A 17,764-nucleotide genomic window follows, 5' to 3' on the forward strand; every position below is an offset into this window, starting at 1 on the left:
ATGCCAATGACTCAAGTTGACCGTATCACCTCACTCCAAAGAAATGACACAATAGTTTTCCCCTGTAAATTTACTATTTACTGATACATAAATTCTAAGTTGCTAGATTCAACTCTATGTTTCAAAACTGTATTAAATATATGCTATCATTCTAATTTGTGTGGTCAATCTATTGACTTGACCTACAAAATAAAAACACAGATATAGTCTTTTCCTAAGGTCACAATTACCTAATTAAGTGAGTCTTCAGTTAGTTCAAAGGAAAGAAATTCATTTTAGTACTTCTTTAGTTCCATAGTGGTAAATCATGCACTATGCTCAATATACATAAAAACTGTATACTCATACAAAACTTTAATCTTCATTAGATTTTACTATTAATCAGTGACTTCTGTAAATAAAAGATACCTTAAAAAAAGCAAAAATACAGAACAGAAAGGACAGTATAGCTAGTATGAAAGGTGTATTAGTTACTATTCTGTTGCTGTGATAAAATACTGTTAGGATTTTTGAAGAGACCATTCAAATAGTAAGTAGCATAGACTACAGTGAAAAAGAAGTCAGGAAATCAGGGAGCTATGGGGATGGTATTTCAAGGGAAGGGATGTAAAACATACTGGTATAAAGAGACAGAAGGAAATAATGAGGTGGGGGAGATAAATGGGGAGTGGGATGAGAGGGCAAGACAGAGGAGGGAACATGGGGAAGAATAACAGTAAAGACATCTCAAAAAAAAGTCATATGGAAACCTATTGTAGCAGAGTGTGCACACACACACACACGTGCGCGCGCTCACACTCACACACACACATACACACACACACACAGAATTTAAGTTACCCTAAAACCCCAAAATGGGACAGCAATGCTCATACTAGACACCACAAATAAAAAGCCCAGTGCTAAGAATGGGTTATTTCCTTTGGAGTTGTTGGCAAGTAAATTCCTATAGAACCCAAACATGACAGGCCACTGCCAATGCTATTGGTTGCTTTCTAAAACTTGATGGTAAGACTATATTGCTAAAGACACTACATATTTCATGCTTCGAATACAGAGAAATCAAGGTAGCACTCACCTGGAAAATTCAGCCCTACTGGCTAGCTTTCATATTGCTGGAAGGTGATATGCATGCTCCTAAAGGAGAAAAGTAATCACCAATCTTACATAGCCATGAATCCTTTGAGTTACAACAATGACTACCCTGGCAAGATATATGCCCATTGGTACAGTAGTGGCACAAATCATTAGTGTAACCAATCACTTTCTGATTGGGCTTAAGTCCCATTCTCCAAGTGGAAAACCATACCTGAACAAGCAGTAATTAGAACCTGTGGTTTCACATGTTATAGATTAGATTGAAGGGAGGGAAGAATCAACTATACTTAGCACAACATCTTTTCAGTAAGTTTTGAAATAAGAGGTAATGATAGTGTAACAATGAACATTTACAACAAATGATCAACAACACTTTTGATGACAAAGAAAGTCTTCGTACCTGTATAAATATGCTTTATAGCCTTACAACACCTACAATGGGTTTACATTTAGTGGGAAAGAGAAGAAATAAAAAAGATCAGTAACAGTAAAATGTCTGAGATAAGCAAGAATACAAGGGCTAAACACTAAGAGAAAGGGGGAAAGTATGGTAGAACATATACAGCCATTATCATTTAATTGACATGGGAGAATTGTTAATAAGGGACATGACATTTAAAACAATGATCATAATCTAAGAGAAGTAACAGCCCAATATCAACCAAGAATAGTTAACATTTAAGAACAGCCAGTTTTCCAGACAAAAGAAATTGAAAGCCCAGCATGGGAGCTTGTCTTAGTTTTCTATTGCTGTGATACGACACCATGACCAAGGCACCTTATAGAGATTTATTTTGGGGGTTTTGGGGGGAGGAGGGGGCCTTGTAGTTTCAGACACACACACACACACACACAAACCTGGTATGAAATAAAAGCAATGCACAGTTACTACATAGCATGAGTGTTTATGACAGAAGAACAAATAGTATTAATGTAAACAGAAGAATACAAATTACCAAACCTGAAGAGACTAATAGGAATCCCAGAAAAAGTGAAATGTAGTCCACTACAATGAAAGCCTTATTCTAAAAATATATACTGGAAGCAAGCCAAATATTCCTGAAAAGAAAGATAATGGACACTTCAAGTATTATGAAATATTTACATATTATAAAATTATGGAGCACTGAAAATGAATACTTATCTACATGTAAGCATTAAGAATAAATCACACAGAGATCCACCTGCCTCTGCCTCCTGATTGCTGGGATTAAAGGTGAATCTCTGTGAGCCCAAGGCTAGTCTGGTCTACAGAGTGGGTTCCAGGACAATGAGAGCTGTTACACAGAGATACCCTGTTTCAAAAAACCCAAACAAAAAACAAAAACAAAAACAAAACAAAAAAAGAAGAATAAATCACACAAACAAAACTGAGCTAACACAAAAGAATATATATTATATACTTCAATTTAAACAAAGTGTCCCAAACGGGGTAACATTAATCTATTGTGTTACAAAATCAGCATACTGTATGCATTTGGAGTGGGGAATTACAAGCTGTGAATGAAAGGGGCTATGAGGGGACTTCTAGAGGTTTTATTGTAGTACTTCAGGAAATATGTTCACTTTCCTCACTGAGAAATAAATTCATGATCTCGTGCTTTTCTTTATGTAGTTGTATCTTTAAAAGGTTTACAAAAGGAGTTGTCCGGAGGCCAGTGGCGGAGCAGGGCTGAGCGCCCTCAGGCAAAGCAGTCATGTCACACAAACAAATCTACTATTTGGACAAATACGACGAGGAGTAGTTCACCGGCATGTCATGTTGCCCAAGGACATAGCCAAGCTGGTCCCTAAAACCCATATGATGTCTGAATCTGAATAGAGAAATCCTGGTGTTCAGCAGAGTCAGGGATGGGTCCATTATATGATCCATGAACTCACATCTTACAGTTCCAGCGGCCATTACCCAAGAAACCAAAGAAATGAAGCTGGTGACCCACCTTTCAGCCTCAAGCTTTACACCGCTGTCCTTACTTCCTACCATCTTCCTGATAGCATGATTATGTTCCTTTCTTATTTCTCACTTTGATATTTAAAGGATGTTCAATACACTATTTGAATGTGCTGGTACCTGCTTTGCTACTTGAGCGGAGCCGCCAATGCCACAGCCCTGTCAGATGAGTGTGACCTCAAAGCCCTACTGTGCTCTGTATTCAGCAGGTCATATTTGCCATCTCTCGAAAGCATGTGAAAATCAGATCATGGCTGTTACAGGGATGGTGTGAATTTGCTGTTGTGGTTTTTACTGTTGGATATTGTATTTATGGTGACTTAAGAGTTTATGTTTCAATGTATTGGAAACTTTCCATTTTATCTGACAAATCTCTTCCATGTTACAAACCTTGACTAAAGGAAGTTTTTATAATCTAAAAAAAAAAAAGGTTACAAAAGCAGCAATGGAACACCTACTGAGAAAACAAAGTCTAGAGGCAGTGTTAAGGATCTAAAAAGGGTTCGAGTTACTTGAAATTTATAGTACTGATAATACTCAAGACGACTATAGGATTTAGAAGGCCTAATAATGTAAAGCACATACTACCCAACTTAAGTCTTAATGGGTGGTCAATAGTGTCAGATGCTATGGCCACTATACCACTATTAGTGTATCACTAACGCAACTGTTTAAGGAGCTCAGTGTAGAATGACAAGAAAAAGGAGTAAAGCATTGTAAGGGAGGCTAGTTAAAGCTGGGCTTTCTAAGCCATATTATAAATTTAGCCTTTATCTAAAAGTGAATGATGAACCAGTGAAGACTTTTACACAGATGGTTGTATAGTACCCAAATGGTCAGCCCTGAAAACTTGCATACAAGTAACATTATATGGACCAGGCAGGTTATATTTATGAATGTTGTGCATGTGTTTCTATACACACACACACACACACACACACATATACAGGTATACATACACATACATAAATGAATGAAATTAATAATTTGTGAAAAAGCCATGAATTTGAATGACAGCAAAGAAGGGCACTGTAGTGTCACCTGTGCAAGAATCTCAAAAATACATTCATTAGATTCTTGCAGAGGAGAGGTTTGTTGGTACAACCTGAATTGATTTTATTCAGTCTGATAAACTGGTATGAATTGTCTCCTAGGTGTGTAGAACTGTGTATACATCATTGCTTCTATTTCCCAGAAATAACTTTTGCCTGTGAATGTTGTATGTCATTGTATAATTGAATATGAGTAAGTCACTTTAGTTTCATTTACTACTTGTGGATTACATGATTCTAGAAAAGTGCAAAGTTTTTGAAAGCTAACTTTAAAGTCAATTTTCACTTTCATGTGTCTATGGGGAGGCTGAAGGTGTGAGTGCATGTGTGTAGATATCTGCATATAGCAAAATACTTTCAAGACTGTTTTCAGAATGGAATTCTGTATTTTAGAACATTTAGTACTTTTTTTTAAATACAGTTTTATTAGGAAGGGAAAGAGAAAACATCTTTTCTGTTTGAAGTTTTAAAATTTGTTAATGAAGATTATAAAGTGTTTATGTTTTCCAATGTTATATGAGATAAAATAAAACTACTCTCATTGGAACATTAATTAAATAAATTATTCAATTTTCTTTACAAAAATGTAGTTATGAAAACTTCCATTAAAATTAGGAAATTATGTATCAATCCCTACCAATTCAAAAAAAAAATACACAGCACACCAATAATGACAAATTTTGCCTAATGTTCTTCCTATTGATACTTCTAGGACTCTTCTCAACAACCATTAAAGCATATGCTTATGTGGATTTATAGATACTCATACTTCTATATTTGTCTTATCCATACTTAATGAGTTCACAAAATACATTTCCAACTCAACATTACAGATAGCATTCCAGTATTCCAGCATTCCCACATTATTATACAATAAAAAACAACAAAAACCAACCACCTGGCTCCAACTATTTTACTTATTTACTCAATCAGTCTCCTTATATGAAATCAACCTCTCATGAGTCTCTTCCTAGCATGGACAGTCTTCCCACCTATCTTAGTATTACTATTCTCACCCCTACTTCCTCAAGTATATAATCTCATCTGTTAGTATCTATTCCTCAGACCTGGTACCCTTTTTACAAGCATAACCTCCATATCTGCTATTGCCTGACAGCCCATAAAACATCTCCATTAAAATGCCAGCTTACCTCCTACATTCCAACTCTAATACTTGTACTTAAAGACACATTTATGATCACTGATCTCAGTGTGACACAGCTGAAAACTTGCACTCAGACATTTCCTTTACATGGACTTTTCCTTACCCCACCTAAGCCTCAACATATACAACACCAAGCTGTACTTCTAACATAGATGTCCTCCTATTTTCCTACTACTTACTGGGTTCCCAAGCTCATAGAGAGAAGGCTAAGTCCTACCCCAAGCCTATGTCCTCCTCTTCTTACCTTGCTGAGGTCTAAACATTTCTTTCTGAGATCAAAAGACCCTGTGCTATGTTAGGCCACCCTCTTCCAGAGTACCATACTTCTACATAGGCTCTAATATCCTGCAACAGTATGCTCACTAGTACAGAAATTCATCAACTCAGGAGGCTAATTTCTTCGTCCCATCAAGCTCTGACATCCTATTTATAACTCTTATAGGAGAAAGCTATGGCAATACATGTCACCCAGTGTGAACACCTACTCTTGGTTGGTCTTGTCTGATAGTTCTAGTTCTGAATATTCAGAAGAAAAAGAGAAAGTAGACATAGAATACCTGATGACATTTTTCAAAAAATAATCACCAGTGACTAAGCTATATAAGCACCTACAATCAAAGCTAATGAAAACAATAATTTACTTTTCAAAGTATAGTTATTTTTCAATATCCTTAGAGGACTGGTTTTAAGACCCAAACAGACAGTTTATTATCTAGGAAAAAACAAAAATGGTACAATTTCCCCCAAATATTATGTTTGAATCCATAGATATGGAACACATAATTAGACGTGGAAGGCCAAGCGAATCTGCTTCTACCATTTAACTACTGGAGCTGGAGAGGTGGCTCAGTGGTTAAAAGCACATACTGCTCTTCCTAATTCAGTTCCTAGCACACACATCAAGTAGCTTACAACCATCAGTAACTCCAGCTCTAGAGGATATATGACTTTCTTTTCTGGCTTCTGTGGGCACCTGCACTCATCAGGACATAATTAAAAGGTAAAAATAATCTTAAAAATAAAAGAAACAATGTTCTATTCTTTTATACTACTTCCTTCTAAATTTAAAAAATTAATTGAAAGTTACAATATATAATGAAAACACCTCTTTTCCAGCCAAATGTGCATTTTTAAAATATCTTAAATAGTCCTAGCTAAAACTAATTAGTAATATATAAAGAAAAACAAAGTGTATTTATCTATTAAGAATTTTAACAAGGTTGTTCAGAATACTAGAACTAAAACATTTTAAACATCTAGAACATGTAAGTTTGTTTTCTATACAGTAACAGTTGCATTGTTTCTGGTATACTTATCCACAGATACAATCTTTCAAAAAAAATCCTAAAAACCTGAGTGTCAGAGGTTTCACAACTTTTCTCCTTCTTCCTGGTTTCTACCAGAAAGGATGCTTCAGGAGTATGATTTGAACCTCTCTACATCCATAGAAAAGGGACATGGCTTCTCTGATAAGTGATTTTAGGAGTCACTGAGCAAAGCCCAGTTCTGCCTCTCTTGCCTCAGGAGCAAGCCATCCAGAGAAATGAAGCCTGAAGAGATGGGGTATGCATGCAATGTTCCTCTAAAGTACCTGACAGCCGTTTGATTCTACTCTAACCTGGCCTTTAGTCACAGAAGAAATGATGTTTGGCTTCCATTTCTCACCTTGTTTTGTTTTTCAAATTGTTGAAAGTTCACACAGAAAAAAAAAGGGGGGGGTGCCACCTGAGAGTGCTCATTTTCCCAGTTTTTAATTAAAACAGCTGGTTCAATTGAGTTTCTTAAAAACTATTATAAATTTAAAAAAGCACACAAAAATAAAACCCTGAAACCACCAATCAATGTTCAAAATAAAAATTAACTATTATTACCTATTAACAAAAATTTTCAAAGGCTCACATTTCTTCTCAATCGCAATCATAATTTATACTTGCATTTCTGTTCCACGTCCACCCTATAATCATTGATCCCATGCTAAATATTTTCAGGACATGTTGTTATTTGTGTGTTTGCTTACTCTATCCCTCTCAGACTGTTTCCTAAGTCAGTTTATATAGCATCTTTGAAACTCTAGAATCAGCAAACTATGGCTTGTAAGCTAGAGTCACTTGTTTATAAAAATGAATTCTTATTGAAATCCAGTCATGTTTATTCATTTTGGTATTGCTTTTTCATTGCAACAGCAGAGGTGACTAGCTCCAGCAGAGACCAGAGGGCCCTTGGGAGTGAACTATCCAGGCAAAACGCACCTGTAGCTTGCTCATATTACATTGTGTTTCTCTAGTATATCCATAACTGACTGGATGGAGAAGGTGGCTGATTAAGCCTACCTACCTGACTACTGCTCTAACTTGACAAAGCCTAATATTTATTAACCATTCCTTTACAGGTAAAGATTCCTAATCCTTGCTGTCCCTCAATCCTATGAAACCTGGTCATTTTAGACCTCTTAAGTAATTAATTGTTCCTCCTTTCTTTCCATTAGCTTATACTATGTCTAACACTCGGCATCCTTAATCATGGTTTAGTCTTTATAAACAAAAATCTAAATACAAATCTTCAGTACAAGGTAAGTATTTTAACTCAACTCCCAGTTCTTACATCTCCCATAAAATAGAACTCCCCACAAAAAAAATTCACATTCTTAGGAGAAGTACTTAGGAAGAAGATTCTGTTCTTTAATATTTTACCTAGTCTTCTCAAAAGAAAAAAATTACTAATACTAACAACATCTTTATATCTGTTCCCTACTGGAATAGAGTGTCTTAGAAGCTGTTTTCCACATAGGACCAACCCTCTTGCTTATCTGCCTCACTAGGGTGGAGCTTCCTTGTATTCAGAAGAGGCCTGACAGTCCATCTGTGCCTCTGATAGGTCAGTAAGTCTTTCAGTTTAAGGCGCTAAAGGATAAGAAGTATGAAAGTTTTTTTTATAATGTTAATGTTTTTACTTTTTGAGATTATAAATTATATTATTTCCCCTTCCCTTTCCTCCCTCAAGATCTTCTCAAGTAAACTCAGAGTACTGCTCTCTTTCAAATCCATGGCCTCTTTTCATCTTTGTTGTTGTTGCTGTTGTGTGTGTGTGTGTGTGTTACTAAATATATAAATACAACCTGCTCAGTCCCTACAGTGTTACTTGTATGTATATTTTCAGGGCTGACCATTTGGTATTGGATAAGCAATTGGTGTGCTCTTCCCTGGGGAAGACTACTTCTCCCTCTCTCAGCATTCCTTAATCACCTGTAGTTCTTTGTAAAGGGTTGAGGCCTTGTGAGTGTCCCTCATCCTCATTAGCAATGACACCTATTTTTAAATCACAGTTTTAAGTCAAATACTTCCAACACACTTTTTATTAAGCAAAAAAAAAAAAAAAAAAAGTAGCAAACACATAAATTTTCCTACAAAAGATGAATTCTGCCTAAGATTATACCGAGAACTACTAAGAAGGAAAAGTGTTCCATCTACCCTTTCTACCAGTTACGAAGACTTAGTCCCTTGTCTGTCAACAGTTTGGTAAATATAAGACTAATGGACAAAGTTACTTCCAATATAAACATCTGCACACACACTTTAGAGGAGAAAAAGCCAATGTAAATTAATGGAGAAATGTCTCAAGGTATTATTCATAATAGACTCTAGGTTGAAGTTAAATTTTAAAGGTGACTAAGGATCCAAGGTAGAAGATATGGCTACAAAGATATCCAAGAATTTGGCATAATATGTAATAAATAAAAGCAGATGAAAAAGGATGGTTGGTCTAGAGAACCAATATAAAAAAAAAAGTCTGATAGTTTATGACTAAATAGTTGAATATGGTAAGGAGCTTTTACTTGATAAAAAGAGACAAATGAGAGACATTAATGCCTTGTGAAGTATGAAATCAAAGTAGCTGCTCAAATAATGATTTACTGTATGTTTTAAGTTATAAGTTACACCAGAAGGCAGTAAAATCAGTAATGCATATACTGATATAAACCAGAATCTTATCTCAATTTGCCCAAGTGCTTACACTATCAGAAAAACTGAATCCATGAACTATTACAAGGAAAGTAATAACTTGGCAGCAGTTTAAAGAAAAAACCCAAACAAGCAAATGTAAGCAGGATAAGGTTACTGCCAACTACAAAAGGAAAGCAGATACAGAAAAAGTTATTCCTCATTTTAGTCTCTTATTTTCTAGCAAACACAAATATATATTTTTTTTGAGACAGGGTTTCTCTGTGTAGTTTTGGTGCCTGTCCTGGATCTCACTCTGTAGACCAGGCTGGCCTTGAACCCACAGAGATCCCGCCTGGCTCTGCCTCCCGGGTGCTGGGATTAAAGGCATGTGCCACTGCCGCCGCCCAGCCAAAAAAAAACTCTTACAAAATTTTTATTTAGCTTCAATTAAGAACAATGTGCTGTTCTTCAAATGCAATGAGAGTATATTTTGTTAATTATGTTCCTAGTGGTAGCAGCAGGTTTCAATGGACCCATCACAATTTCTTCTCTAGATTGTGTTACAAACAAAAACTTTTTAAAGAATTCATTGATTACAGATTTGATTAAATATGTACTATAATAAAGCTATGTGGTGTCCCAATATTGTAGACTTGTGTGGTTTGTGCTTGATGAATGCTAGTCTATATACAATAGATACTCTTTGACTTACTATAGGGTCATAGCTTAGCCTTAAATGTGCTCAGGACACTTACAACAGCCCACAGTTATGAAAATCAAAATTCAAAATGTATTTTAAATAAAAGGGTGGAATATTTCATGTAACTTACTGAACACTATGTAGAAGCACACTGCAAAAGTATCAATTGTGGCTAACTGGAAGCTGTGATTCAAGCTACCACCTGGCATATCAAGAATATCATACTGTGTATTGCTTGTCATAGAAAGTAAAATTCAAAATTTAAATAGTATCTGCTAAGTATGTATCACTTTCGTGACAATAGAAAGTAGAGAATCTTATGTTAAACCATTCTAAGGACCATCTGTATATCAAAAGTAAAGAGTATTATCAAAAAGGAAGACTATAGACACATACAAAGTAAGATATTTTAACTGAGACTAGATGCACTAACAGAAAAAAAAAAAAAAAAAAAAACCAAAACCTTTGCATCTTTGTTGCCACTCCCCAAGACTGCACTGAGCCAGAACTGAAGACCAGTAGTGAAGGTCAGAGGAATACTGGGACATATAACAGCAACTAATCATGTGTGCTGCTAAGCTGGGAAGATGGCACACACTTGTAGCCAGCCCAAGGAGTACGATTCAGCAGGCTGAGAGATGACTCAGTGGTTAAAAGCACGTATTGTTCTTCCAAAAGGGGTTCATGATCTTCTGCAACCCCAGGATTCCACACCCTCCTCTAACCTCAGAGGGCATTTGCACACAAGTGGCATAGACAGAGACACATAAATACAGATAGATGGATACATGCATACACACACAAATAAATCTTTAAAAAAGACCTGTCTGCAGCCTGCCATCTAAAAAAAAATTGCAAAAAACTGAAAAATTCATTCATTCCTTAAGTTTTAAAGATAGGAGAATATGACTTCCAAGTATAAAATTATCCAGGAGTACATAGAATTCAGTATTTTACATAAAAAATTATCCAAGATATGGTTTTAAAAAAGAGAATCTGGACACATGTCTTAACCTATTCAACTACTCATCAGCACCACCAATTCTATCTATGCAAGGTATGTGATTAGATGGTATCACAACTGCCATCATTTAAAATAGATATCATATTTGCTGGTGCTTACGCAAGTTGTACAGTCAACATTTTCTGAATGCTGCCAAACCATATCAGTAACCCACCAATACAGATTTCTAAGTTCTTCATCCATCTTTAGATGCTAACAATGACAAGGGAGAACTGATGGTAAGATAACAGAAGAGGAGGCAAGAAGAAACCAGAAGGAAGTACTAACAAGAAGGTGAAAATAGAGTTCATGTTAACAAAAACTAACCTCAAAACGGCCTAATGTGATAGTGCTTTATTATTATTATTATTATTATTATTATTATTATTAATTTTGTTTTTGACATGAGTTATTGCTCTGCAGTCCTGCTCTGCCTCCCAAGTGCTGGCATGAAAGGTAAATGTGTGCATCACCACACTTGGTGATAAAAGTTTTTAATGAGCTACAAACTGATTTCTGTATCAGTTACCAAAGATTACTTGGAATTTAGAATGGTAAAGGTCTTTTGTTCTCTTCACACAGAAAGCTAGTACTAAGTTACGTGACTGAAAACTCTGTAACACTATAGCTATAGAGAACTGGAAAATACAGATCATTTAAACTCTCATTTTTACATAATCTTTTTTTAAATATGTAACAGCATTCCTACCAAAATCAATTGACAAAAACAATAAAGCCCAAGCAGAAAACCATCACCACCAATAATAGCTAGCACTTATTGGGTGCTTTCTATACAGAAGAAACATAATAGCACAAATCAACAAACTTCTTCTCCAGCAACCTAGCTCTCTCCAAATTACTGACGCAACAAATGAGAGATAAAAGAGAACCTTGTCCATTGATAAATGGTGCCACTAGGTTCCAAACTCAAAAGTCTAGCTCCAGAACTTTTTTTTTTTTTTTTTTTTTAATGATCTGTTTGTCCTATACTAACCAAATAAAAGATCTGGGTAAAACTGTACCTTTGTTTATTATGGAGAGATTTTTAAGATAAATGGTAGCCCGGAAATCAAGAAAACTAAACTGTCCAGTGAGGTCCATTGCCATGTGTTGAAGTTAAACAGATACTTCAAATTGAGATGTACTACAAATGTAAAACACCCAATTCCAGGACATGAATAGTAACCCAACTCTATAACAGTTTCTACATAGATCACTACAAAAAAAAGGTACTATTTTTAATAAAAAAGGTAATAGATTAAATAAATGTATTTTAATATGGTTATCAGCAGATTTAACATTTCATAATTTCATATTTGGCTCAATTACTCTTGAATCAGTCTTACACAGAAAAGACACCAGTGTTTTATAGAATGTTTCTAAGCCAATCTTTCCCTTGTTTTATTTTGTGATCTTAAAAAAAAAATTATATGTTTGAAAAAAACAGGGATTAAAACAGACCTAAAATATGCTTAGTTTTGGTATCTAAAGTCATTTTTCCTTTAAAAAGGTTGGTGGTCATCTTGATGAAATAACTAACACCATACCTGGGACAATAAAATACATGAATGTGGACTATCATGTTTAGAAGCACAAGCGAACACAAACACAGATGCTTTAAGTTAGTCAACTATGCCACAATTTGATAGTCAATATAATGACAGTCACAGGTTTTTATTTTTGAATAAGAATCCATGAAATCATACAAAGTATAACTGAATGAATATCAACCCTTAAAAAGCAGAAACACAAAAAACCAAAAAAAAAAAAGGCAGGAACAAAGCCAAAGCCAGAATATTGACAATGTTAAACAATAGTTGAAATTTTGATGAGATGATGGCAATACCCTGTTCTTGAAAGTACTTTCCCATAAGTTACACATTAATTACAAAATGGTGAATAATTTTCAGGAAAAAATACAGCACACATTATCTGAACGAAATTTTATGGTTGAGGCACACCAACATATGAACTTCAGGATATGATGTACTGGGAAGAACAGCGCATTTCTTCAGTAGTATTCCTGCCAAATGCACAACAAACTACAAGAAAACAACAAATTCCAACCAACGGACATCTGTCCTTTGTTGTTGTTTTATGTCAAGGTCAAGAAATAAAAAAAAAAAAAAAGAAAAAGAAACTGAAGAAGTATCCCCAATTAAAAAGGACTAGAAACATGATAACCAATAAATGCATTCCATGATCTTAGAGTGGATTTTGAACTAGGAGACAGACAAGAGATGGATAGAGAAAACAGATAAAACCTGAAAATGAACTATAAAGTAAGTAATAATGTGTGGACAGTGTCCTTGCTTTTTGGAATACTGAAGAACTTGGGGCTCCAAATTACTCTCAAATTTCGAACTCGAACTCACTCTTACTCCCCCCCCCCCCCGTGTGTGTGTGTGTGTGTGTGTGTGTGTGTGTGTGAGAGAGAGAGAGAGAGAGAGAATTTAGGACAAGAACAACAAAAATATAACAAAATGTGAAATAACTGGTTAATACAGGCAAGAGTAAATATTAGTTTCTTATCCTTTAATATTTTTAGATGCAAATTATACCAAAATAAAGTTTTTAGAAAACTGTCCTGTCCCAGATAAAATATTCTAATTACTTTGCAAGTCTGAATGTTTTAAACTGTATTACTGTATTAATACATTTGTTTTATACTAAACTGTTTTAATAATATGAATCGTTAGATACTAATCATATTATTTATTCCATAAGGACTCAAAGCTCAGTGTCATTCTAGTCAGTAGATACTAATGACATACTATATAAAATATGAGACTGTGTCTATTAATGCTCAGTATAATTCTGTATACTAGGACTATAGTCCCCCACCCAATATGCACTCAAGCATTTGTTACATGAGGATACTCTTCTAGTACAGGCAAACTACAGAAAGCCCTTTATAAACAGAGCCATCAACTGGGACAAAGCTTGAAGGACACTTCTGTAATTTAAAACAAAACTAGGAATGAGTCAAAGGAGTAGATCTAAGGCAAAGACATAAGTCCCAGAATTATAAGGAAAGGAAACATTTTCCCTTCTCAATTACTATAATCATTTGATGGCAGTGAAGATAACTTTCTTCCGACAATTTTCAGACATGTCAAAAGATCAATCATATTTAAGTAGTTAAGTAAAGAAGAGAGATTTCAAGAAACTTCATTAGAGATTTAATACTAATTAACTACAACCTGAAGATGCTTATGATTTCCAACTCTCTTGAAAACCAAAACTTCCAAATGATTTTCTTTCTCAAAAGCCAGAGGTTTTATTTAAAAAAAAGTATTTCAAGCAATAAGAGCACCAACTATTCACACAGAAAGGTATACATTTGTACATCTACATTGCATATATGTCACACACATACATACATATAAGAAACAGGAAAAGTTTTTCTGCAAAGTACACATCATAGCAAATGGTAGCTTAAAACAATGACTTTTAACACCTATTCACACCACAATTAAATATGACACCAAAAAACCTCAATATTCTATTTAGAAGGGTTTTGTTAAAAATAACAGTGACAAAAACAATATATGAGATAGATCTTAGTAGGTCTGGACAAAGAACTGGGACTGTGTGAGACAATTCCCAAAAGATGGCTGCTGCCCAGGGAAACATTATTTTCATGTATGATACAATATAGTTGTCTATAACATTGAAAATGTAATACATATGAGATTACATGAGATATTCCAAAATCTAGCTTCACTTCCCGTTAATTTGTTTCACTTAATTAAAATTTGACTTTCAAAAGTACATGTATTATTGTGATTCAAAACCGTATTTAAATGTAGTCAAAGGCACAAGATGAGAAAAACATCCTTACATTCTGTAGAACAAAACTCGGCCATGGTCATCTTCAAATCACTGTGTGCCTTATCAAAACTCAGCACAGTAATCCTGTGAGCCGGCACCGCAATGCTAGCAATGCTATTTGGTGGACTCCAAGGGAACGGACTCGACAATTTCCAGGCCGGTTTTCAACGGCACAGATCTTCACATAAGAAACTATCAAAACGGGTCCACTTCGAATTCATGAAGTACAAGCACTAACACGTTTAGTATCAGGTTTTGTTTTTGTTTTGTTGTTTTGAGATAGCCCCCTCATAACTTTGTCACAGATCATACCAAACACATACATTTTATAGAGGTGGCACGAAACAGTAAACTGCTTAAATAAACATCAAAAATGTTCCTAAATCAGTGCATCCTCCTTTCTGTTTTCCTATATACATCCTATTCTGTGTATGGCACTGAAATAGCCTCTGGTTTAATCTACTATGATCTTTTTCACTTGTGAAAACAAGACAGACCTTAAGCCTCCAGCCAAACAAATCTGAGAGGGGTGGGGTAGGGGGACAGGGCGCGAGGTGGCGCAAGAACAGATGAAAACAAGGTAGGAGAGTTGCCTTCACAAGGAACTGAACCGACTCAACTCCAAATACTGACACCTACTCGTCAGAAAAGAAAACCGAGGCTACCATCCACTCCAAGCACCCACCAGGCTCCATTCCCACCTCTTCCCCTGGAATGCTACCCTGTAACCCCTGCCGCAGCACGCACTCTGCGGCCCCTCAACCCGTGCTAGCCCCTCTACTGCACTGAACCAACCTGCGGGCTAACAGCGGAGGGGACACGTCTCACTCGGGGTGGGGGAAAGCGGAGACCGCAACAAGGTAGGGAGTCCCAGTACTTCCCGCTACCCGGAGCAGCAGCACACTGAATGACAGCCCGGAGCGCGGAAGTTTGAAGGAAAACCAGTCAGACCCCACCGAGTCGGAAAACTGAATTGCATTTGAACAGGAATGGGAGGTGGGGAGGGCGATGCGCGTCCATCACATGACAGCTAAAGAGGACCAGAGTCGTCGGGGCGTCCTCAAGGAAAAGGGGTGGGGTGGGGGGGAGAGCCGGCATGGGGAGGGTGCCGTCGTCATAGCAACACCCCCCATCCGTCCAGACTTCCAAAGAGGGAGGAAGAACTTCAAATCCCAACCGTCAGCGCTCGAGCGGCTCCTTCTTAAAGGGGTACACACAGATCCGAGGCCGCGCGCGAGAGGGCAGAGGCGGCCGCCCCCCCCCCGCCCCTCGGGCGCCGCCCCCATCGACCCTCGGCCCTTGGCCGCCCCCGCCCCGCGAGCGCCCCTGCAGCCCCAGGTCCGGGCGTCCTGGGAACTCGGGCAGCGTCTGCCCGGCCAGCCCCCCCCGGCGGCGGCAAGAAGGGGGTGTGTGAGCGTCCGGCGGGGGCGCGGACCGGCCCGCCGCCTCGGGGTCCCCTCCGCCCCGGCGCCGAGCCGCGGTGACAGGGCGGGGGGGACCGGCGGGTGGCGACGGGCAGCGCGGAGTTTCGGGGCAGCGCGAGCTGGCGAGCGGGCGGGCTGCTTCCGCGGGGAGCACGGAGAGTGGGTCCGAACTAACAGTTCCTCGGGAGCCCGGAGCCGGGCAGGTTGGCCGGCGGGCGGGCGGGCGGGCGGGCGGGCAGCCGGGCGCGGATCGCGCCGGGCCAGGGAGCCCCGAGACAAAAGGCGCCGCCGGGGCCGCCGCGCCGCCGCCGCCGCCGCTCCCATCGCTCCCCATTGAACTGACCCGGACCGGAGCTCCAACTACACCCCTCAGCCACAAACTCCTCCGGCAGCCGCAGAGCGGCGCGGAGCCCGGCCCGGCCCGTGTCTCTCTTACCTACACAGTGCATGAGGCGGTGGCGCCAAGAGTCGAGTTCCCGCCGGAATCCTCTCCTCTCCGCCGCGCACCGAGGGCTCCGGCACTGAGCGGCAGCGGCGGCGGCGGCGGCGGCAGCAGCGGCGGCAGCGGCCATTCTCTCTCTTCCCTTGTCCATCTGCGTCCCGCGTCACGCGCCCTCATTTACATACGAGCGGCGCAGGCACGAGGAGGCAGGGGCGCGAGCCCTCGGCGCGAGCCCCGGAGCGCGCGCCCCCCGGAGGGGGGTGGGGTGGGGGGGTGGTTGTTGATTGACACGTGTCACTACCTTCCCTCTGCCCTCCCCTCCCCTCCCCCCTCCCACCGCTCCCTCGGGGAGAGGCGGGGAGGGAGCGCGGAGAGAAGGAAGCAACCTGCCGCTTCCGCTGACCCCGCCTCCTTATCCACTCCCTTCCCCTCCTCCCCCCCCGGAGTTTACTCAGGCAAGCCATACCGCTCCCGCCGTCCGCGAAAACCCTGAGCGGGAGCGAGAAACCCCGCGGCCAGCCAGGAACCCGCGTGCTGGAGGAGCGGACTAGCAACGCCTCCCCTTCTGCCTTCGCGTGGGGCTCTGGAAGCCCGCAGACTTCATTTCCCAGCCTCCATTGCGCGAGGGTCCCGAAGCGGAGCTCACAGGCGCGATGCTGTGCACTCTGGGCTTTGTAGTCCATTCGCGTCGAAGCGCTCTCTGATCGGGTTCGCACTCTCCAGCTGGCAGCCTGGCCCTGGATTTGAAAAGCTCCGCTTGTGGTGGGGTCAGCCTCTTAACTCCTTCCACCCAAATGCCTTGCCCCGGCCTATGTTTAGCTTCCTCAGGTTCTGCCGGGGGAGTTCGGTGGGAAACCTCAAAGAGTTGGCTGTGTCTTAGCGGTCAAGCTGCTCTGCAAGTGCTAGAAACTTTTCAGGGTCATTGTCATCTATCTTCAATCCTCAGGGAAAGGGCAAGCCAGTCCACTGTATTCAGGGAAGGATGTGCAGGGACATCGGTTTATGAAGCGAAGAGGGGAAAAAAAGTGAGAATATTTGCAAAGATCGAGGAAACGATAAAGGGACTTTCCACGATAAATAATGGGTATAGCTGGCTAAGAACTCCAGGAGGGAAAATTTACATATTCCCCAAAACATAAACTCTTGGAGGATTA

At 39.3% G+C, this 17,764-nt stretch overlaps 1 protein-coding gene and 1 pseudogene across 16 annotated transcripts in view; one reads left to right on the forward strand and one right to left on the reverse strand.

The window, feature by feature from the left end:
* Positions 1-17,366, reverse strand: part of Lcorl (ligand dependent nuclear receptor corepressor like) — a 165,511-nt gene extending 148,145 nt beyond the window's left edge. For 2 of the 16 annotated variants that reach the window (XM_037209019.1, XM_037209018.1), the window contains exon 1: positions 17,077-17,366. In XM_037209019.1, the coding sequence (XP_037064914.1) occupies positions 17,077-17,293 (217 nt within the window). In that variant the 5' untranslated portion in view covers positions 17,294-17,366. Of the gene's footprint in view, positions 1-1,078; positions 1,138-1,498; positions 1,898-15,539; positions 15,985-16,604; positions 17,044-17,076 lie in introns of those variants that run through there. The other 14 variants (XM_037209024.1, XM_037209021.1, XM_028865872.2 and 11 more) reach the window with 14 other exon arrangements.
* On the forward strand, positions 2,796-3,298 carry LOC114690888 (annotated as a pseudogene).
* Positions 17,367-17,764: the final 398 nt, after the last annotated feature.

This window comes from Peromyscus leucopus, chromosome 10 (genome assembly GCF_004664715.2).
Source record: "Peromyscus leucopus breed LL Stock chromosome 10, UCI_PerLeu_2.1, whole genome shotgun sequence".
Classification (NCBI taxonomy): domain Eukaryota; kingdom Metazoa; phylum Chordata; class Mammalia; order Rodentia; family Cricetidae; genus Peromyscus; species Peromyscus leucopus.